This window comes from Zonotrichia albicollis, chromosome 33 (assembly GCF_047830755.1).
Source record: "Zonotrichia albicollis isolate bZonAlb1 chromosome 33, bZonAlb1.hap1, whole genome shotgun sequence".
Lineage (NCBI taxonomy): Eukaryota > Metazoa > Chordata > Aves > Passeriformes > Passerellidae > Zonotrichia > Zonotrichia albicollis.
In genome coordinates this window covers 3,557,608-3,580,896 of record NC_133851.1, presented here as the reverse complement: position 1 = coordinate 3,580,896, position 23,289 = coordinate 3,557,608, and the positions used below count along the sequence as shown (strand labels likewise).

Below are 23,289 nucleotides of genomic sequence, written 5' to 3'. Positions count from 1 at the left end.
TTCCACTCCTAAAGCACAAGGATTGAAACTTTCCCAAGCCCTGCTTGTGAACAAAAGGGGCGAAAGCAATCCCGAGGGATGAAGTTTTCCAATGACAGAGGTGTTGAGTGACAGGCACTTGAGCGGTGTTTTGCTGCCAGTGCCCAGTGTGACTCATCGCCACTTTCCAGCTTTGAAATGGGGACGAGTCTGGCTGTCTACAAAGACCGGCGACAGTTATTCCCAAACAATTCCCTGTTGCTGAGAACCTGGGCTGTATTATTTCAGCAGGGCGTGTGTGCAGAGTGAGTTCACTCTCCAGAATGCTGTTGGACATGCCAAGCCTAATTCATCAGAAAGATGATCCACCTCATCCAACCCATCCCAGGCTCATACATGCATAAAAGGGCTCTCCCCAGCCCTTGCAGAGCACAGGTTCACCTCTCTCCTTTCCCTCCTACTCCTTGCTCCAGGCCAGCACCTTTGCTCCTTTATTCTAGCTGCAGCATCCACCCCAATCCAAAAAGCCCCAGCAATGTCTCGCCAGTCCACCGTGAGGATTCAGAGGGGGAGAAGCGGCTTCAGCGCTGCTTCAGCCATGGTCCCCAACACGTGCCGGACCAGCTTCAGCTCCTGCTCCGTCACCCGCCTGGGCAGCTGCAATGCTGGCAGTGGCTTTGCCAGAGTCGGGGGGGGCTTTGGAAGCAAAAGCCTCTACAATGTTGGTGGCTGCAAGAAGATCTCCGTGGCTGGAAGGGGTGGCAGCTTCTATGGCTCGGCAGGGTTTGGTGGTGGCGCCGGGAGCGTGTACGGGGGCGGCTTTGGTGTTCCAGCCAACCTTGGCTACGGATACGGGGCCTTTGGGGGTGGCCCTGGATTCCCTGCTGGGGGCATCCACGAAGTCTCCATCAATCAGAGCCTTCTGAAACCGCTCAACTTGGAGATTGACCCTAACATCCAAAGGATCCGAAAAGAGGAGAAGGAACAAATCAAAACCCTCAACAACAAATTCGCCTCCTTCATTGACAAGGTGAGATCTGAGCTTTCCTAAATATCTGATTTTTTTGACAGGGACACTTTTCTGCTTGATGAGGAGAAAAGCTGATCAAGGAGGAATACAAGTGAGAAATAAGACTGGAAGATGCCCTGGAAGCTCCAGGGAATGGCACCTGTTCCATAGCGGTTGCTATGAATTAATCATCCAGTGTTTGAGTTCCTCCTCATTTGCTGCTCCCACACCTCACAGGCAGTGGGGAAAGAAATCTCCAGAGGAGAATCCCACCCTTCTGGAGACTTTAGCCTGAGCATTTCAGGAGCCTTGGGAACAGCTTTGTAGATGATCAAATGAATTCCAGAAACCCACCTAAAATGACCAAGTAATTGGCACAAGGGAGAAGCAGCTTCTCAATGCTTGAATTCTCTCAAAGGCATTTAAATCTGTCACCTAAATGTTTGGATTTTTAGTTCAAAATATCAAAATCTCATCCAAATCTGTATGTCCACCACATTTCACTAATGCACAAGAACATCTGCTCAGCTCCTACTCTGGTCAAGCTGCTCCTCTGTGGTTGCAAGGAAAACACTGCAATATTTTGGACATTTAGTGGGGTAGAGGAGATCTGTGGAAGGGAAGGAGAAGCAGCACCTTAACAATGTTATTTTAATTAAAGAGCAAGCCCTGCTTTGCTCCTTATTTGATTTTGCTCACAAAATCCCTGTACCTGGTCTCAATTTAAACAATGAATGAGAAGCCAGAAAATCAAGGGTTGTTTCAGAGTTTCTAGCACTGAACAGGGTCCCTGTAGCCAAATCTCCCAAGAGTTGAGAATTTGGCTCTGCAAACCAGCTGGAAGGAGCATTTTACCCTCTCAGCCAGTTCTGAGACCCTCTCATTTGCAGGGAAATTCTCCCCAGTCTCTGTTCTTTCAAAGACCCTTCAGGATATTTTTCCTTCCAGGTCCGATTCCTTGAGCAACAAAACAAAGTGCTGGAAACAAAATGGAGTTTGCTGCAGGAGCAGGGAATGAAAACAGTGAGGAACAACCTGGAGCCGCTTTTCGAGACCTACATCAACAACCTGCGGGTGCAGCTGAACTCCTTGCTGAGCGACAAGGGGAGGCTGGAGGGAGAACTCGTCAACACCCAGTACCTGGTCGAGGACTTCAAGAAGAAGTAAGTCTTGAGCTAATGCTCTCCTCACCTGGGCAGGTGCAGCCTTTCTCCTCTCAACATCCTAAAACCAACTGGGGGATCCAGGAGAGGTTGGGATCCTGGAATTCCAGGCAATGACATTTTCTCAAAGAGAAATTTTGTCAGTAACGGAGTAACAGATTTGAGTATGCCAACATTTGGGGAATAATTTGGAGCCTGATCAAAGACTTATTAACTAAATTACCTACTGAGAGGGAAAAATTACACAGTAGGTCTGAAAGTTTCAGAGCAGCACATTTCATTTGCTTAAAACAGCAGAAGGAGGATGACTAATGGCCAGAAATAAATAAAAAATAATGGATTTGTTAGAATTGTTTTGATGTACTTGTTTTAACTGGTTCAGCTCCTGGTGTCTCATTGAGGGAAAAGAGCATTGTATGCAAAATGCTCTGAAGGAAATTCATTTCAGCAAACTCAAATCTTTCAGTTACCTGCCCAAACAAAAACTCCCTGTGCCATCCTCCTTTAGGTACGAAGATGAGATCAACAGAAGGACCATTGCAGAGAACGAATTTGTGACGCTCAAGAAGGTGAGAGCAAATTCCAGGGCACTGTGGGATGGCTTACTGCAGAGCTCTGATCACCCACTCAGTCACAAATCCACCCATTACAATTCCAACATCTTCAGTTTTATTATGGTTTCTTCCCTGGACTGTTATCACAATGCATGTTCCTGATCTACTGATAGGGGTGTGAACCACCCAAGAATCTCTCATCCCCCAGGATGTAGATGCTTCCTACATGAACAAGGTGGAACTCCAAGCCAGGGCAGATGCGCTGAGTGAAGAAATTAATTTCCTGAGAGCACTTTATGAAGCAGTGAGTACAACCAGCTCCAAAACATCCCAGCCCTCAGTGAAGACTTCTCTCCCGCCGGGAGATGCTAAATCCTTTCCCTCTGTTGAGTTGCACCAACACCTGAGCTGTTCAGATAACGATCTGTAACAGCCTCTCCCAGGTCTGCAGCTCACCTGGAAGAGTGAAAAGGCATCTCCCAAGGGGATTACCTCATTCCCTGTGCTCTTTGCAGGAGCTGTCCCAGATGCAGACCCAGATCTCTGACACCTCTGTGGTTCTCACCATGGACAACAACCGGAACCTGGACCTGGACAGCATCATCTCTGAGGTCAAGGCTCAGTACGAGGACATCGCCAACCGGAGCCGCGCCGAGGCCGAGTCCTGGTACCAGACCAAGGTGAAGGATCTGGGGTTTCCATGCTCTTATCTTCTTATCTTGTCTGGAACAGATAAAGACCGACTCTTCCAAGAAAACCTTCCCAGCTGTTGATCTGGGCTGGAGGAGGGACTCTCCAGGCTCCTGGTAACTCCAAAAATGGGGGATTTTCCTTTGACTGATTGTTCCTCTCTGTGACAGTACGAGGAGCTGCAGGCCACGGCTGGCAGGCATGGGGACGACCTCCGGAACACCAAGCAGGAGATCTCAGAGCTCAACCGCCACGTCCAGAGGCTCCGATCCGAGATCGACAGTGTGAAAAAGCAGGTAAAGGGCAGCAAACCCCACTTTTCACCAATTTACCTCTGGACTTGCAAGGGAGAGGAAGGAAAAGGTTGGAGCAACCTGAGCAGTTCTGCTCAGTTCGACTCTTTTTCACTCAAAAAGAAAACTGTCACTAAAACTGGTGGAGCTGATGGTGCTGGGATAAAACCTTGTGATTTCAGGGGAGGTAAAGAAAAACCTAGGTCTGGGGTGGGGACTTTGAGCAGAACTTTGTGTTCCATAGTGTGCAAACCTGAAAGCTGCCATCGCCGATGCTGAGGAGCGCGGGGAGCTGACCCTCAAGGACGCCAGGGCCAAGCTGGCCGAGCTGGAGGATGCTCTGCAACAGGCCAAGGCTGACCTGGCCCGGCAGCTCCGGGAGTACCAGGAGCTCATGAACGTCAAGCTGGCCCTGGACATCGAGATTGCGACCTACAGGAAGCTGCTGGAGGGCGAGGAGTGCAGGTGGGTGGGAAACATCCAGCCCTGAGGCTGACACAGGAGAAGCTCAGCATTTCTGGAATGCTAAACAGGGGGCAGAGAGTGGGGGGATTTTCCCAGATAATGGAAATAACAAAAATCTGTGAATTATGCTGCGATTTTATTTTTCACCCCAAAGGCCTCTGGGAAAGGTATTTTATTGTCCTCCCCCCCCCACCCCAATATCAACAGACTTCTAATCCTCTTCCTTATGTTCCATCCCTGAACAGGCTGGCTGGAGATGGGGTCCCAGTGAATATCTGTAAGTCTCTATAATATAAGAATTGCCTTATTTAAACATTCCTGTGTCTCTACACCAAGAAGCCAATGCCTGGAGATATTGAAACATTTCCTTCTCCTCTTTGCAGCCGTCACCAGAACAACAGTGGGATCGGGATACGGAGGAGGCAGCAACCTCAGCATGGGAGGGGGGATCTGCAATTTGGGGAACAGCTTCAACTGCGGGGGCGTTCCCGGGGTGAGCAGCACCACCCTCGGAGCTGGCAGCAGCTCCAGCATGAAGTTTGTCTCCAGCTCCTCCACCAGAAGAAGTTACAGGAGCTAAAATTCTCCCTCCAGTCACCGCCACGCACCATAAAACACCAAAACTGGTCCTTTACTGGAGCGTGGCGGGGTGGGCACAACCAGGGCCACCTGCACCCCAAGTCCTGTCCCACAGGAGCCTTACTTTAGGAACTCTCTCTCAGCTGTGTTGTCTTGCACACATCCTGTTGGGCTCAGCCCTGAACCTGAGTCTCACTGGGTTAAATTTGCAGCTCGCTTGCTCCAGCTCAGCAATTTTTTGGCCGGATTTTGTATATAAAATGTGTCCCATGACTGTTTGTCTCTCTTCACTTTCTGGAGTTTGTCTAATAAAAATGCACATGTAATTTATTCTATTTTGTAGTCCTTTTAATTAAAGAGGTGCAAGAGCACATGCAAACACAGGTACCAAGAACTTTCCCTCAGGCCCTGACCAGTTAAAGGCTCAGATTTTTGCTCCTCACTCAGATTTACTGAATTTCACTGTCAGCAGCCAGAACACCCCAGCCCAGCAGAACCTCAGAGGGAGATTTGGTGCTGATTTCAACATTCCCTCCCCGCTGTGCAAGGAAAACACCTGGAAGCCAAACACCAGGACACGCCAAGGCAGGAGTCAGGCATAGGGGAAAAGGTCTGAGCTTCATTTACTTCCAGCTCCCAGCCCGTCGAGCACCCAAGAGCCTGGATCCTGGGGGTGAGATCCCAGTGCCAGGTGTGTGATGTACTTGCACAAACCTCAAACAAGAGGGAATTAACTCCCAGGGGAGCCAGAGAAACCCCCTGGCCTGTTCAGGTGAATCATCAATCCCAAACCCCTGGTGTCACCCACGCCTTGGAGCCAGCAGTGCCAACATCTGCCTGAGCAGGCTGAGAGCCCTCCCTGGCTCAGGGTCCTGGTGCTGATGTTCCTTCCCCTCTAACCACACAGAGGGGCAGGATCAGGTCCACACTCTGGTCAGTAAGAATTATGAACCAGATGTGGCCCTAGACTGAATTAAATATCACTAATCTAGTAGCTATTAAAAAACCCAAGAAAGGGATTTATTTCACTGTTGAAAAGTGAAAGTCTTCAAGATCCAATGTTTCTTCAGGTTCATAGGATATGTTGGTCTTGTTTTGAGAAGGTGGAAGAAAAAACAGAGGAGGTTGTAGGGCTTTCAGATGTGGTTCTGACTAATTGGGAGAAATTAATGGAGAAGTAAAAGCAGAGAAACATCTGCAGTGACAGATCTCACTGCTGGAAGGTCACTTGAATTAACAGCTGTGACTGGAAAAGACATGCCAGCCCTCACTCCCTGGATTTTAATAGGTTCAAGTAATGAGTAGAGGGGCCCTCTTAAGAAAATGCTCATGGATTTGGGGAAACAGAAGGGAACTGGCAGTGCTGGAATGACAGACCGATTCAGGGTTTCCTTCACGACCAGTAGTTTCCCATAATTTTCTAGGATGCCCTGTGCTCTGTGCGTGTATCCCTAAGGAAATCTCCTTCCTGAAATCCTGCAGGCTTGGTTGTGGGTCCCCACTCCTGCTCCACACCTCCCTCAGCAGCCTCCAGGGAAGGAGCAATATCCTCCCTCCATCAGAACAGCAGCCTGGGCCAGGTCAGCCAATGGCTTTCCTTCTGCTGCCCAAACACACCCTCTCTAACCACGAGGATATGGGAGTGTGTAATCCCAGAATCCCTGAGGTTGGAAAAGCCCTCCCAGATCATGGAATCCAACCTGTGCAACCCCCACCTTGTAACCCAGCCCAGAGCACCAAGTGCCACATCCAGTCCTTCCTTGGACACCTCCAGGATGGGGACTCCAAACCTCCCTGGGCAGCCCCTGCCAAGGCCCATGAAGAAATTCCCCTGATGTCCAACCTCAACCTCCCCTGGCACAGTCTGAGGCTGCTTCCTCTTGTCCTGTGGTTCCCCTGGAGCAGAGCCTGACTCTGCCCTGGCTGCCCCCTCCTCAGGGAGTTGTGCAGAGCCAGAAGGTCCCCCCTGAGCCTCCCTTTCTCCAGGCTGAGCCCCCTCAGCTCCTTCAGGAGCTCTCCGGACCCTTCCCTGGTGCTCCAGCCCCAGCTCCATTCCCATCTCTGCCTCATGTTGTGAGGGGTCACTACATGGGGCATTAGCAGGGGTCCTGGAGAACCCACCACCACAAAACAGCTGGGGATTGGGAAGGATGTGGAGGGAATTTCCCAGACCTTGTATTTCTGTGAAAACTGTCCATGTTCCACAGCATCATCAGGGTTGGAAGAGGTTGAATGTCCTTCAGGAGGACCCAGTTCAGCTGCCAGCCCAGCACTACCATGACCACCCTAAACCCAAATGTGCCAAATCACCCTGACCAGGAAATATCAGAATCTGTCCCAGGAGGAGTTTCCATCACCTGTGACACCAACACTTGGTCTCACGTCCAACAGGGACATCAGAAGGTGCTGCCCACTGCATCCACACCTGGGTCACAGCACAGAGAGTACAAAGCCTGTCCTCCAGCCCAGGAAATGCCAGGGCCAGAATATTTGTTTGGATACTCAACCAACCTCCAGCTGTCCTTGCTGAAGAGCAGGGCCCTGGTCTCCAGGCTGTCACCTCCTGCATCCCATCAGACTGCAGCCATGACCTGGGGCTGGTATTCCACTAGGAGAAGATGATCCCCAGTAATTCCAGCCCAGCCCAGATTAAAGCCTTAGTCATAATGACATGGATGGTGCTGGCACTCAGGGGCCTGGATTTGCAGTGTGTGGAGGGAGTTGATTGCAGGTTGGTGCCCATAAGGATTTTACAGAGTTCTTTAGGACAGCCTGAGGCTCAGTAACAGGAGCTCCCCTCTCTTAAAAAGGGCTGCTTGTTGTAACACACAAGAGCTGAAACACTCCCAAGACAGTTATTGTCATTCCAGGGTGTGTAATGCAAATGTTACAAGAACAGAGAGAGAAAATAGAAATAAAAATAAAAAAAAGCTTGGCTGAAAGGCAAAAAGAGATGATGGAAAACTTCCCATTTCCTTCCTGAGACCTCCTGGTCACATTGACTCTTTTGTTCAGCTGCCACATGTGCCAGGACAAGCTCCTGAAAGATGCACCTGCAAACACCTGTGGCACATCCCTGTGCCTGGACATGGCTGGGCAAAGCTATGGATTGTCACTGTTGAGTAAGAAATGACACAGGCTCACCAGAAGGCTGATTGGTATAATGTGTGGTTTATTTTGGACTGCTTTTTTAAATAAGTTTTGATTTAGGTGGACTTGATTGGTTATTTAATTAATATATTTCACTTGGCTGGTTAATTAACAAGATGCCCTTTTTATAAATAATCTTTGAGAAAAACAAGAAAACAGAGAGTAGGAAAATAACCTGCAGGTTATTTATAATAATAAGTTATCATGTGATGATTTTCAACTTTCTGAAGTCTTTCTGGCTGATTCTGGGAAACTTATTTAGTTCTCTCATTGTCACACCCACAATAGATTCTTAGAAATTGTCTGCGGGAGCACTGCCACCTCCTCCAAGGAGTGGGGGCTCAGCTGAGCCCCTGACAAACCCCAGGGGCTGCAGGGGCTGGGAGAAGCATGCCCACCCCTGGGCACCAGGGAAGGAGCAACGTCCTCCAGACAAGGCTGCAGATTCTTGGGAGCATCTTGGCTGCTCCAGGACAATCCTCTGTGTGCCAGAGCTGAGATGCCATGTCCTTCACCAGGGAAATGTCCTGTTTGGCTTTTCCTGGAAGCCACAGGGGGTAGGAGTGAAGAGAGGCCTCTGTGAGCAATGTCCTAAACACTGAATTTCCTGGTGAGTAAGAGGGGAAAACAACAGGCATGGGGAGGGCCGCCTGGTGGCTCCGTGTAGAGACAAGGTCGTCCTATGAGTCAGGAAACAGATCAAAAATCTGCACAGGTGAAGCCCTGAGAAATTGCCGAGTCAGGGTTTGTGGCATCACAGATGATGGAAACTCCCTTCTGGAGCAGGTTCTGATATGTCACCATCTATTGTCAGTCCAGATCAGGGTGATTTGGCACATTCGGGCACATGGCTTAGAGTGATCATGGCAGTGCTGGGCTGGCAGCTGGACTGGGTCCTCCTGAAGGTCTCTTCCAACCCTGATGATTCTGTGGAACGTGGACAGTTTTCACAGAAAGAAAAGGTCTGAGAACACCATGCATAAAATTTCCTCCACATCCTTCCCAATCCCCAGCTGTTTTTTGGGGGTGGGTTCTCCGAGACTCCCCCATCACCCTCCTGGATCTCCCTTCATCACCTCTTTCCCTCTCCTGTACCAGTTGTGCTTTAAAGAATTCTTGTTTAGGCATGAGAACAAGAGAACTGCTCCCATCAGGTTGGGAACTGGAGTTTGCTCAGAACCACAACCCATGATCAGACACTTCTCAGAGCTCAGACCCTCCACCAGGAACCAGTGTTCCAAAATCAAACAAATTAACCTTACACAACCTGAGTTGATTCATCCATGGACTGGAGATGAGCAAGCATTTGCCCAACAAGGAACCATCTCCTGCAGCTGTGGAAGGAGGGAGTGGGAAAGGGGTGGCTGCAAGCAGGAGCTGAGAAGCCACTATTGAGATTTTCTCAGATATTTGAACACAAAAAAAAAATGCAACCTCTGCCCTTTTTTGAAAGCTCCATAGATGCTCATGGTGAACTCACTGTGGGTGTGCCGGGCCTGGTTAATCAGTGGGATAAGCACCACACTGGAGCCATCCCCACCTCAGGAGGGTATAAAGGGCCAGTCCTAGGCTGAGGGAGCACAGCTTCACTTCCAGCCACTTCCTCTCACTCCTTTATTCCTTGGATCACTCCTGGCAGCCATGTCCCGTCAATGCACTGTGAGGAGCCAGGCCAGAAGGAACTTCAGCGCCGCTTCTGCCTTCGTCCCAAATGCCAGCAGCTCCAGCCTCTGCCTGCGCCCTGCACTCCAAGCTGGGGGCTGTGGGGCCACCACTGCCTATGGAAGGCTCACTGGAGGCTTTGGAAGCAGGAGCCTCTACAACCTTGGTGAATGCCAGAGGATCTCCATAGCTGGAAGAGGTGGTGTCCCCTACGGACCCGCAGGTTTTGGTGCTGGCACTGGGATCTCCTGTGGGTTTGGTGGGGCAGCTGCTGGTCCTTTTGGGTATGGTGGGGCAGCTGCTGGTCCTTTTGGGTTTGGTGGGGCAGCTGCTGGTCCTTTTGGGTTTGGTGGTGGCCCTGGATTCCCTGCTGTCCCAGTTGGGGGCATCCATGAAGTGTCAATCAACCAGAGCCTTCTGAAGCCACTCAACCTGCAGATTGACCCCCACATTCAGAATATCCGCAAGAATGAGAAGGATCAGATTCAAACCCTCAACAATAAATTTGCCTCCTTCATTGACAAGGTGAGACCTGAGATTCCTGGTTATGCTGTGGTGATTCTTTGGTGGGGAAGCACAAACAAGGGTGAATTATATCTTTAGCCACTATTTTGCTGCTCCTGTACTGCCAGCATTCTAAAATCCCAGCAGCCTGAGAACAAATCCTGAGGCTTTCCAGCTTTGAGACCATTTACATGTTTCAGGAATGCAGCAGTGAGACCAGAAAACAGGGACAAAGTGGTGGTACTGGATGTAAGGAAGCAGAGTTGGGAGAGAGAGCAGGAGTGTTTAACTTGTCAGCTGAAGGGCTGAGACCTCCCACCTTCCAGCAAGTAAATTCTTGCAGGATGTGCCTCACATCTCCAAGGAAAACCATTCTAAAACATTCTTCTCTCTCCAGGTCCGATTCCTTGAACAACAAAACAAGGTCCTGGAGACCAAGTGGGCCCTTCTGCAAGAACAGGGGAACAAAACAGTGAAAAAGAACATTGAGCCCCTCTTTGAGACCTACGTGAACAACCTCAGGAGGCACCTGAGCAGCCTAACAACAGACAAGGAGAACCTGAGAGGGGAGCTGAGCAAGATGCAGACCATTGCTGAGGACTTCAGGAACAAGTGAGTCTGTTCGTGGTCTGCCTGGGCCTGGGTGGGCTGCAACAGATGAAGAAAATGAGGGAAAAAAGCCTTTTTGCTGATTCAATCCTCTGAGAAAAGTCTGAGTTTAATACAAGATATGGCTGAAAAGTAACAGGCAGAAAATTACAGAGCAAAAAGACCAAGGTACAGAGCAGTACATAAAAAAAAAAATAGAGACTGGTCCTGAAAACATTAAATAATTTTAAAACAAGCCTAGACCACCCCTCCACCTTCCTTCCACAGATATGAAGATGAGCTCAACAAGCACGCGGATGTCGAGAACGAGTTTGTGACCCTGAAGAAGGTGAGTGCCTGCCCACATGGCCTCCCAGCCCTGCAAGAAACCCCTTCTCCAGCTTTTCCTCTGCTTGTCTGAAGCTCACCTCATTCTGATGATGTGCTTCCTCTCCTAGAAAGTGGACACTGCCTACCTGGGCAAGGCAGAGCTGCAGGCCACGCTGGATTCGCTCACAGAGGAGATCGACTTCCTCAGAGCCCTCTACGAAACTGTGAGCACCGGAGCTTATACCTTTCTCCTTGCCTTCCTTTCCCATTCCAGAGCCTCAGGGCTGATTATTTCCCCCTCTGTTGCACTAAATAATTCAATGGTTTTTCCATTTCACATTTTTGCATGCAGCTGTCTTGGCAAAATCCTTTTGTTCACCCAGCTCTCCCCTCTAACCCTGGGGCTTTCCATCCTCCAAGCAACATTTGTGTTGTGACTCTCAGGAGTATTTGCTGCTTTTGCAGGAGCTGTCCCAGATACAGAGCCAGATCTCTGACACCTCTGTGGTTCTCACCATGGACAACAACCGCAGCCTTGACATGGAGGGCATCATTGCCGAGGTGAAGGCGCAGTACGAGGACATCGCCAACCGGAGCCGCGCCGAGGCCGAGTCCTGGTACCAGTCCAGGGTAAGTGTCTCGGGAGGCTTCTGCAAAGGGAAAACCATCCTCCCATCCCCAAATTCCCCAAGGGAGGTGGTTCCCACTGTGATTTTGAAACACAGAATGTCTTCATATTTAATAACCCTATGAAATTCAGAAGTGTTAATTTGGGATTGAGAACACGCACACATTTTTGAACACGCAAACAGCCCCAAACCTGCACTGTTGGGCTCTAAATCCAGCTTATTTTCCTTTGACTGGTTGTCCCTCTTTGTGGCAGTATGAGGAGCTGCAGGCCACAGCTGGCAGGCATGGGGACGACCTCCGGAACACCAAGCAGGAGATCTCAGAGCTCAACCGCCACATCCAGCGGGTCCGATCTGAGATTGACAGCGTGAAAAAACAGGTAAAGGGCAGCAAACATAACCCTTGCTGTGACCCCACCTCTGAGTTGCCCAGGGAATAAAAATAAAATCAACCAAGGGAGTTCTGCAGGATCAGGAATGAACGTGACTGGATTTATATGAGAGCAGTGACATCACCAAGAGTTACTCAGTGTAGTATCAATCACCACAAGGAGATTCTGAGAGTTGTAGAGGTAAATCCAGACTGGGACCTGACTCAGAACATGGATCAGTTCAATGAATTGAATTCAATTCATGGATCAGTGACAGTTAAGATCACACCCTATTGATGTTAACCCAAACATCAGACGTGGGATTGGGACCTCAGGATACAAAGAGCTGGATTATGCTCTTGATAAGGAATGAAAATCTGCATTTTCTCCTGCAGGTCAATGGATTGCAGACGTCCATCAATGATGCAGAACATCGTGGAGAGATGGCCCTCAAGGATGCCAGGGACAAACTGGAGGACTTGGAGACAGCTCTGCAGAAAGCCAAGGCTGACCTGGCCCGGCAGCTCCGGGAATACCAGGAGCTCATGAATGTCAAGCTGGCCCTGGACATTGAGATCGTGACTTATAAGAAGCTGCTGGAGGGCGAGGAGTGCAGGTGAGTGAGATTTTATATCCCAGTTTTCAGAGGTGCAATGGAGTTAAACACCCTGGTCAGGTTTAGATCCACATTCAGACCTGAAAGCTGTTTAAAGACCAGTGAGTGCCTGTGAAGAGGAGCTGTTTGGATACAGCAGCCTTTCATACAAACTTTGCACCTTTCAAAAATATTCAAAGGAAATTTTCCTGCCTTTGTGAGGTTCCCTTTGATGTCTCACTGGCTCTCTTTTGCTCCCTGACAGGCTCTCTGGGGAAGGTGCTGCCTCAGTGAACATCTGTAAGTAACTTTTAGAGACATTTCTATATCTACCTCCCACCCCTGCTCAGAGCCTATCCCACTCATCCACTGCCTGTGAATTCCTCTCATGATGTTGTTTTTCCCTGGCAGCTGTGACCAGAAGCACTTCAGGAACAGGATATGGAGGCATGAACTACCTGAGCTCCAGTGGTGGGCCCGGAGGTGTGGTCTGTGCTGGAATGGGAATGGGCTCCATCTCTGGAAGTGGATACGGCACAGGTGGCTCTTGCATGGTTGGAGGCAGCAGCTCCAGCTTCAAGTCCATCTCCACCGGCTCTTCCATGAGGGGATGTTACTGAGGAACTGACTCCAGGCCCTAGTGCCACCAGTGCTGAGGCTTCTCTTGGGTCCAATCCTTATCCGGCTCCTTCAAAAGATTTAGAAATCAAACCCATGTGTCATTAGTTATATAAAAGATGCTGTGCTCCTGTTTGTCCTGTGACCCTCAACATTCCTCATTTCCCAGTGTTTGTCTAATAAAAGGCATGTGGAATTAACTATGTCGCATCCTCTTTTCAATTCCAATTCTCTTCTCTTACCTTGTGGCAAAGGGTGGCTGGTGCAGCACAGTAACTTTCCTGCTTTGAAGGTAAAAAAGGCACATGGAAGTTGAGACACCTCCTTCCTCCCCAAGTCCATGGACCTCATATCCAACAGGAATAAAACACTTGGATGTTCTATTTCCATGAGGATGGGAAGATATTTGCCCTTCCTACTTGGCACAAAACAAAGTTCTTCTGCCTTAATTCCTACATTAAGACATCTCAGCCTTTTATGCCACAGTAGTTGTGCCCAAACCTCTGTAATTGAATAGGATGACTCATGGAGGGATATAAATCTGGTTTTCCCAAGAAGATGAGTGCTGCAGCTCATCTGATCTGCACACACATCTGCAGGGACTGATAAAACACCTCCACTGCCATTACCATAATTAGAAATGGAAAACACCCATTAAACCCCCAAAACAACCTTTTTTTGGAGGAATAATATCCCCAGAGGAGATTGTGAGACAGTGAAAGACTCTCAGGGCACTGGACAGGAAGTGGCTTGTCCTCTTCAGTACCTGCCCATCTTTCTCCAGGCTCTCCAGTCCACATCCCACTGGCAGCAGCAGAGCTGGAGTATGGTTTGTTATTTAAGCACTGTCCAGCATCAAAGCTCCATCCAGAGCTACATGAATGGGGAAGGGTCTGCAGGGGCAAGGAGCAGCTGAGGGTTGGCTTGTCTGCCTTGGAAAAGAGGAGACTGAGGTGAGACTCCTTGGGGGCTGCAGCTTCATGCCCAGGGACAGCTCCGGTCTCTGCTCTGGGGACTAGAGACAGGACCCGGGGAATGGCTGGAGCTGTACCGGGGGGGTCAAGCTGGACATCAGGAAAGGTTCGTCCCCAGAGGGTGGTGGGGCACTGAACAGGCTCCCCAGAGAATGGTGTGCTGGTTTTACCATTGGAACTACTATGGAAGTGGGGTTTTTTGGGAAGAGCTGTTGAGAGCTTCCTCTGTGCCTGACAAAACCAATCAGTGAGTCGTTTTGGATATTGACACTTTGTTAAACCACTAGAAAGCTGACCACGCCTCTGTAAACTCACAAGTTGAAAATGAAAAATCCTGAGAAGTCTCTTTTCTCTTCCAGCCTGAGAACAGGTAACATGGCCAGCCCTGATCCTTGTCCCGACTGGGCCAGGCTGAGCAGGCTCTGCCGTGGGGCTGGACCCCTTTCTGGGGAGCCCATGGGGCTGGGCAGGGAGGGGAGGCCGCAGGGCCAAGGCTGGAACATGGCTATGGTTGTGAACATCTTGCCACTACTAATCCCTGCCCTGCCACCAGCCCAGGCTGAGCTGGGGTTCCTGAGCCCCAGGAGCAGGCCTGGGCCGGACCGGCTTGGCCAAGACTCTGCTGCCATTGAGGTTCACCTGCAAGCACCGGGCAGGGGAGGGGAGGCCGCGGGGCTGAGGCCAGGCCATGGCTGCGGTTGCTGACATCTGGCCGCTACTAAGCCCTGCCTTGCTGCCAGCCCAGGCTGAACTGGGGTCGCTGAGCCCCAGGAGCAGCCCCAGGCCAGCTCGACCAGCATTCTACCATCACTGGGGTTTATCTGCAACCCCTGGGCATGGGGAAGAGAAGCCCTTGGCCCCCGGCCGTGCTGCTGAGATCCTGGCCCTCTCCCCAGCATGGCCACCAAAGAAATCCTCTACCGCAAACAGCTCTACCACTACCCAGCAGAAATCACACAGCCATCTGCAGGTGTGGGTGAGATATTAACTCTTTCAGTACACAGATGAGACCTACAGACATCAATCCTCCCTTGGGTGAGAGAAAAGAACAGAGTGAGAACACGTAGAAGAACAACATGAAGACACTAAGGTCAGTGAAGAAAGTGTCAAGTCCCAGATGGGGGGGATGAGGAGATGCCTTGATCTTGGGGCTGAAATCCTTTTGTGAACCTATGGAGAAAGATGTAATTGATCCATCAGACTCTTTTTCCCTGTAACTCATTGAAAAAGTATGATGAGATAAAGTGTTCAAATTGTAGATATGAACAAAAGCCTCCATGCTAAAGTAAGCAGATGTTGAAGTAGCTGTGACTCCATGAAAAGTCTGAACAGAGAGAGGGAAGAGTGATGAAGACCCTCTGCCCCATGGAAAGAAGAAGACCTCTGTTCTCAGTGATGAAGATGATCTCAGAGATAGATAATCTTTGCTCTTGAACAGCTCATCCTTAAAATAGCACCCCATAAGTTGACATGAGCCATAAACACAGAGTGGGAAAGCTGTAAAAGATTGGAGGGACTTCACCATTGCAGATTCCCAGAGTGCTGCTGTTTGTGGAAATTAAAAGCCATGAGAGAACTGTTTCCTTGTGGAGAAGTCTCCACAGCATTAACAAGAGGAACTTCTTTCCCTAAGTGAACTGAAGAAAGACTGTTCTAGAAGTGATAAATACTGTTCTAGAAATTATAAACTGACTAAATTGTTTCTGTGCATTCTTAGTAGGAAAGAAAAAGTTGTAGAGGAGAGAAGTGTTCTAAAGATTTTATTCTGATTCTTTTTATTCTTTCTTTTAATTACTGTTAATAAAGCTTTCTTTATACCCTTTTAAAGTTATGAGCTTGCTTTGCCTTCCTCCTAATCTATCTCACAGCAGGAAATGAGTGAGTATATTCTAGTGGGTCCACTGGCCAGTGCTAGACCCACCACATTAATTGGTGCATTGGCCAGGAAATCCCAAATTGGTGAACCAAAACCACTACAAATGGTCACAGCTCCAAGGCTGCTAGAGCTCCAGAAGCAGTTAGACAATGCCCTCGGCATAGGGTGGGATTTTGGAGTATCTGTGCAGGGCCAGGGGTTGGATTTGATGGTCCCTGTGGGTGCCTTCCAGCCCAGGACATTCTGTGACTCATCTGATGAGCAGGACTTTCACACCTCAGGCTGTTTTCTCTCAGGGGACCCTGGACTTTCAGAATTCTTATTTCAGAATTCTGGGCTCCCAGAAAGGCACTGCCATCTCCCAGATCCCTACCTTTACCAGCAGCACCTCAGTGCAGGTGAAGTTCTGCCTGGAAAGCTCAGGAGTGCAGACCAAGACACAAACTTTTGCCTGGATCAGCACAGGTTGTCACTACCCCACAATGGTTGGAAATCTGGGGGCAGAGTCAAGATTTTTCTTTAGCAAAGCACATCAAACTGGCGTTTTCCCAATCACTGGATTCCCTCTTCCGGCAACTTCAGTCTCATCAGCTTCAAACTAAACAGGAACCATTTTAACCAAGCTAAAACCAAGCCCAAAGGCAACTTGTGGATGGAAATGGATTTTGGTTTTTGCCCCACCAGTAATCTCCTCTTTGAAAAACAGCTTAGAAAATATGGGCTTGGATGTGGTCCTGGAGGGATCCAGAAGGTCATGGTCTATAGCTGCGTTGGGAACCCCGACAAAGGAGGAATGATGAGGAGGACTTCATCTTATCAGAAGGCTAATTAATTACTTTATTATACTATATTATTCTGTACATCTAAAACGGAATCTGCCAAGCTCTTAACTCTGCACCCAACTGCACACACTGCACTGAATTTCATGACTGTCATCCAACAGTCCTGACACACACACACACTTGGCCCTGAGCGGCCAAGGAAACAAAACACCATCACTTTGGGTAAACAACTTCCATACTGCATTCTACTTTTGCACAAATACAGGCACAGCAAATGATAAGAATTATTTTTCCTTTCTCTGCGGTTCAGAGAATGTGAAACCCAGAAGTATTCTTGGGAAGAATTGTGCCTTGCTTTTCTCTGTGAAGAGAAATGTGGCTGCAGTGGTCAACCACTGCCTCTTGGTGCCCCTGAACCAAGATTGACCCCAATGTGCAGCAGGAGGACAAGGACCAAATTAAATCCTTCAACAGCTAATCTGCCTCCTTCATCAACAAGGTGAGGCACGTTGTCCTCCTCCACCTCTGGCATTACCTGGCGATGGAGTCAGGAAGTTCTCAACATTAGAAATTTAATTCTAGATCATTAAAGCAGAGTTAAGGATTTTGTGCAGGACTTTGTTCCATATGCAGACTGTCCATATACATCTTTTTGACAATCCGAGCATGGAGGAAATTATTTCTCCAGGTTTCCATGTAGCTGAGTATTTCTCCCGGCTCCCAGATCTTCTCACCAATGATCTTTTGGTAACAAGCCCATCTAATCATGCTTCAAATTACAGAAAACATTATAACCCCCACCATATTAAATTTCCATTTCATGAAAAGCAAGGCAAGTTTGAGTTAAGGATCCTGATTTATATTGTTCTGATGGCTTTCAGGTGCGGTTCCTGGAGCAACAGACCAAAGTTCTGGAGACCAAGTGGAGCCTCTTAAAAGGCCAGAAAATTGTGTAGAATAATCTGGAGTCCATGTTTGAGTTGTACATCAGCAGTTTGAGGCAGCAGCTGGAGGCTCTGAGAGAGGAGAGGCTGCAGCTCAGCTCCATGCACAAGGCCATGCAGGATGTGGAGGAGCACTTCAAGGTCAGGTAGGCAACACCCACAGCAAGATCTGTCCAGTTTTACTTCACTCTCTTCTTCCTGTGTCAGTGAAAAGGCCCAAGACAGCCCAAAAAACGTGCCCTCAGAATCACAGAAAGGTTTGGATGGGAAGGGATATCAAAGATCATCTCATCCCATCCCCTGCCATGGGCAGGGACACCTCAACTATCCCAGGCTGCTCCAAGCCCCATCCAACCCGGCCTTGGACAGTAACAAGGATGGGGCGGCAACAGCTTCCAGAGAAATCCATTCCAGAGCCTCCTCACCCTCACAGGGAGGAATTCCTTCCCAATGTCCCGTTCATCCCTCCCTCTAGCAGTGGGAAGCCATTCCCTGTGTCCTGTCCCCCTATCCCTTGTCCCAAGTCCTTCTCCAGCTCTCCTGGAGCCCCTTTGGGCACTGGAAGGGGCTCCAAGCTCTCCCTGGAGCTCTGTGTTTTGCTTGAATTGCTTGGAGCTGCATCTCAGTGCTTGTCAGCTGAGAAGCTCAGTGTGGAGCCACCCCAGCCAGCAGCATCCTTGGAGTCACAGAATCCCAGAATGGTTTGGGTTGAAGGGACCTCAAAACTCATCCCATCCCAACCCTGCTGTGGGCAGGGACACCTTCCACTCTCCCAGGCTGCTCTAAGCCCCATCCAACTGGCCTTGGACACTTCCAGAGATCCAGGGGCAGCCACAGCTTCCCTGGAAACCCATTCCAGGGCCTCCCCACCCTCAGAAGAAGAAATTTCTTCCCAATGTCCCATTTAAATATCTCCTCTTTAGTCTAACACTAAATCAGAATTTGTTCAATGTATTGGATAGTTTGAGCATTTGGGAAGTGAGGAGTTACCTCCCACCCCATGGAAAGCAAGGATCCTTGGCTCAGCAATTCTTTAGGCTCTTGGGAGCAGGAGTTCCCTCTCTCCTCCACTCTTTGCACTTCAGGAAAACATCCATCCAGTATTTGTGTCTACTTCCATGGTCATGAGGGATCTGTTGGGCATTGATGTGAATAAATGAAGAGCTTAAATTGTCAGTGTGGAACCAGAAATATGAGATGTGGGTGTGAGGTGCTCATCCCAGCTCCCAGCAAGGGCACATACATCCTGCCTGAACCCTCTGATCTCCTTTCCCAGGAGATCACATGCCTGCCACTCTGTGCCACCTTTCCCAACAGGAAAGGTTCCTTCCAGCCCCAAAGCAGCATTGAAACATCCTAGACTGCCCTGGGTAAGGAAATCAGCACGCACATGAAATCCTTGGCCAGTCAATGGTCATATCAGAGATGCAGTTCAGAATTTAGAGCTCTGCTTGTGTCTGACAAAGTGGCAAATATTCCTTTGGGATCAGTGGATTCTGGGGTGAAGCTCAATGACATCACACATGTTGCTGGGCAGGGACCATCCTCTTGCATCTACACCTACAAAAGGACTTTGGGCTCCTGCCCCAATTCCTAGGAATTTGTTCTTCCCACCTTTAACTATTTTAAACTTTTTGGATCCCAAATCTTCTTCCTAATATGGGAATCAGAATGACATGATCTTTAAGGTCCCTTCCAACCCAAACCTCTGATTCCTCTGTGCCAAACATTAATCCAGCAACTGGAAAACAGACATTAAATTTTCTCTTCTACGAGGCCAAGAGCTCTGAGACCCACAAATGGATGCAAAGCTGGGGCTCTGCTTAATGGAAATTATTTTCAGGGGTGGATATTCCTGATGGGAATAAATCTTCCCCCATGAAAGGGCCAGAAGAGGCCAATGGTTTAGTACCTGCACGGCCTCCTTCCTTTGAACTTCTCTTTCTCTCTTTCATCTCCCCCATTTAAGCATTCCATGGGAGCCGGGCATGGGTCCAGGCTCTCGCTGGGTTTTGACCTTTCCCAAGAGCGTGGCCTGGACTCTCCCAGCCCCGGCCACCCCGCAGATCCCGCCTCTCCTGACTAACCAGGTGCTGCGATGAGCTCACACCCAGCTCCACCCAGAACATTTCGGGAGCACAAGGCTCCCATTCATGGCATAAAAGGTGCCTTTGATGAGGGCCTTCAGCTTTTCTAGACGGCTCCTCCCGCCCTCCAGCCCAGGGGTGCTGCCTTTTCCATCATAATCAGTGATGTAGAAGTAGAAACAATAAAGCTCCATCAAGGACTCTGTTCCAGCACTGCTCCCTCCAAAAATCTGTGGATTGTTGGTAAACCCCTGCAGAATGAGACCCTTTGGTCTCTCCTCGTGTGAAGAGGGAGTTTGCACAGGGTGGAGGCTCTGAAGAGATTCTGAGCTCTCCCTCCTCAGAGGTACCAGAAGATCAACAAGCACAGGACAGCAGAGAACAACTTTGTCTGGTCAAGGTGAGGAGGCACGGCCAGCAAAGCAGGGACAGCTTTGGAAAGGCAAAGCACATTCAAATCACCCTTTGTATCCAGCACTGCCAGGCCCAGAGCACAGGTGGTCATGCCAGGAAGCAGAAACACCTGGCTGTGCCAGTGAAGCAGTGCTGGGCTGTAATTGCTCCTTGTTTCAGGTCCCTCATCCCAAACTCAGGAGTGTGCCCCAGATCAGCTCTGGGTCATCCTGACCTTGTCCCTTCACCAGATGCTCTGCCAGTCCTCAGCTTTTCTGTGTCCAATCCCAGCATCCACAGCCCCCTGGTCTCACCCGCAGGAGACACAGTAAGAAGCTTCTGCTGTTTCAGGTATTGTACAAAATATCTGTCTGGCAGGAAAAGGGAAATTCAGTGGTGTGGCATTGTTTGGATCCATGGACATCCTCCCTCCTCCCCTCCCAAAAAAAGGTGGAGGTGAGAAATTACTTAACTTTTGGCACTACTTACAGGCGCAGAGATCAAGAAATCCTCCATTTCTGGTTTAATATGAAATTTCAGTTCTTAATTTATTCTTAATTTAGTTTAATTAAATTAATTAAATTTAATCAAAGGTTTGTGTTAGATACAAAGACTTCACCCAGTGACCCAGAAAAGGTCTGGTCCAAGCTCCTTTGTCACCGTTCCACGATGTGGATGCTACCTGTGTGAACAAGGTGGATCAGGGGACCAAGGCTGATGTTGTGAAGATGAGATAAACTTCCTGCAAGCCCTCTATGAATGAGTAAGAGTATCCCAAATTTCCCAGTCTCCAGAGGCTCAAAGAGCTGGTCAGTGTGGTAGATGAGTAATGCAATGGTTGACTCTCACAATTAAAAGGTGAATAAAATGTATATGTGTTAAGAAAAGTTTTATGGATTTATGGTTATGTTTTACCCCCCTTGCATTGTTATCAGGGGATAGCCTGGGTTTGGGACATTTGGGAGGGTTGGCTCATTACCATGGCAACACATGACCTCCAATCAAGATTTAAGGAAGTGAAATCCACCACTGGATAGCAAAGGAGTTAAGGGGCAGAACTTTGGGAGGGGCTAAAGGGTTAAAAGGTGAAGCCTCCATTGTGTGGGTGAGCACATGGTGGGATCCTCTGCACTGCTCCCAGCGCTGTAATGTTTTCTCTATTCAGTCTTCTGTTGTATTTTTTATAAGGTTTAATAAATCTTACTAAGGTTTTGGAAGTGAGTAGCATCTCTCACATCCGTGCTGCAGCTCCTCCCCAACTCTCTTCTACATCTCAGCTCAGGACAAATAAACAGTGAAACATTTGGGACAGAAAATGAATTTGTTTGACTTCCGGCAGCTGTCCCAGATGCAGACCCAGATCTCTGACCCCTCGGTGGTGCCATCCATGGGCAACAGCCAGAACCTGGCCCTGGACAGCATCATCAGTGAGGCCAAGGCACAGGATGAGGACATGAGCCATGCTGAGGCTGATCCTGGTACCAGAGCAGGGTGAGGAGGTGCAAACAAACAGGGAGATTTTTGTTTAGCATTTCCCAAAGGCTGAGTTATACTGGAGAGAACAAGCAGCGAGGACAGGGCAGAAAGGTGTAAAATGAAGTGGATTTGGAGAGGAGTTCAGGTAGTTCCTTGGAGATGTTTGGCAGTTGGACTTGATGACTTAAAGGTCTTTTCCAGCCTTCCATGATTCTTCACGACTCTCTGGGAAAATGCTGCTTTGATAATGAGAGATGGAGGAGCAGAAGGAAACAGAAGGAGGAAGCTCAAGGGGCTGAGTGTGGCAAGTGCTGGTGAAGAGAGGATCAGAGCAGAGTCAGTCTCTGCCTGTGCCCCGTGTCACCTCCCTGCCCACCCAGCACAAGGAGCTGCAGCTCTCGGCCAGCTGGCATGGGGATCTCAGAGATGAACCACCTGCTCCAGCAGCTCCACTCAGACACGGACAGCGTGAAGGTGCAGGCACAGGATCTCCACAAACATGGGGCACTCCCATCTCCACCCCTGGCTGGAAAGGGCCTGGAAATCAGGATCCAGACCCATCACAAGGTCGCTGGACTTGCTGCCCGCAGGTAGCTGGGCTGCAGATGGCCATTGCTGAGGCCGAGCAGCACAGGGACATCGCTCTCAAGGATGCCAGGGCCAGGCTGGAGAAGCTGAAGGCCACTCTGCAGAAAGCCAAGGCTGACCTGGCCTGGCAGCTCCAGGAATACCAGGAGCTCGTGAACATCAAGCTGGACCTGGACATTGAGAATTGGGACTAACAGGAAGAGTGAGGAGAGCAGGTGGGAACTCCCCCTGCCAACCAAATCCCATCCAAATCCAGAAACGTTCTCACCTTTGCCCTGCAAAGAGGTGAAAGGTCTCACAAAATTTTGCAGAGGAAATTCACCCCCATCCTACACAGTAACAGGTGTCATTCCAAATCCTCTTCGATACTCCCCATCAGATCCAGCCCCCACTGAGTCTGTTTTCCAAGGTTCTTGGTGCAAAAATATTGCTTAAAATTATCCTTAAAAGGAACCGTGACTTTTCCATCCTCTATTTCTTCCAGGCTGTCTGGAGAAGGTGTTGGTGCCATCAATATTTGTAAGTAATCCATCTCACAAACACTATATTAAGTCATTACTTGATTGTACCTGGAATTGAGGATAGGACAAGGAAGGAAGGATGCACCTTGTAGTTATCTGCACAAAAATGAATATAATTTTTGCAGCCCTTTAGGTGAGAGGCCAAAGAGCCTGAGACACATTTTCCTTGACCAGATTTTAATTTGAAGGGATTTGTACATTGAGATTGTCCCTTGGGAGACTCAGATGCCTCAGGCCAGGAAGAAAAGCTGGAGAATAAGACGTGTGAAATCCAGTCAGCGATAGACTGTCCAAGAAATAACTGGAATGTGTGAAACTAAAGCTTGAAATTCCTTTGTACTCCTCAAACAAACCCTGTGCCCCTGCTTTCCCATGGCAGTCGTGGTCTAACCTGGGAGCAGCTACAGAGGTGGGAACATTCTGGGGCTGGGAGTGGGTTTCAACAGCAGGCTTCGAACGGGGGGGCTCG

General features: G+C 49.2%; 2 protein-coding genes and 1 pseudogene across 2 annotated transcripts; all 3 read left to right on the top strand.

The window, feature by feature from the left end:
- The first annotated feature begins 425 nt into the window (after positions 1 to 425).
- On the top strand, positions 426 to 5,041 carry LOC102067161 (keratin, type II cytoskeletal 75-like). Its single transcript, XM_005495824.3, has 9 exons — positions 426 to 1,009; positions 1,937 to 2,151; positions 2,660 to 2,720; positions 2,914 to 3,009; positions 3,221 to 3,385; positions 3,566 to 3,691; positions 3,933 to 4,153; positions 4,399 to 4,430; positions 4,537 to 5,041. The coding sequence occupies exons 1-9, from the start codon at positions 515 to 517 to the stop codon at positions 4,731 to 4,733; spliced, it is 1,608 nt and encodes a 535-aa protein (XP_005495881.2). The 5' UTR covers positions 426 to 514; the 3' UTR covers positions 4,734 to 5,041.
- Positions 5,042 to 9,523: 4,482 nt separating this feature from the next.
- On the top strand, positions 9,524 to 13,181 carry LOC102067569 (keratin, type II cytoskeletal 75). Its single transcript, XM_074530640.1, has 9 exons — positions 9,524 to 10,069; positions 10,446 to 10,660; positions 10,925 to 10,985; positions 11,095 to 11,190; positions 11,432 to 11,596; positions 11,850 to 11,975; positions 12,362 to 12,582; positions 12,827 to 12,861; positions 12,973 to 13,181. The coding sequence occupies exons 1-9, from the start codon at positions 9,524 to 9,526 to the stop codon at positions 13,179 to 13,181; spliced, it is 1,674 nt and encodes a 557-aa protein (XP_074386741.1).
- A 1,869-nt stretch (positions 13,182 to 15,050) lies between these two features.
- Positions 15,051 to 22,826, top strand: LOC113460381 (keratin, type II cytoskeletal 6A-like; annotated as a pseudogene).
- The last annotated feature ends 463 nt before the right edge of the window (positions 22,827 to 23,289 follow it).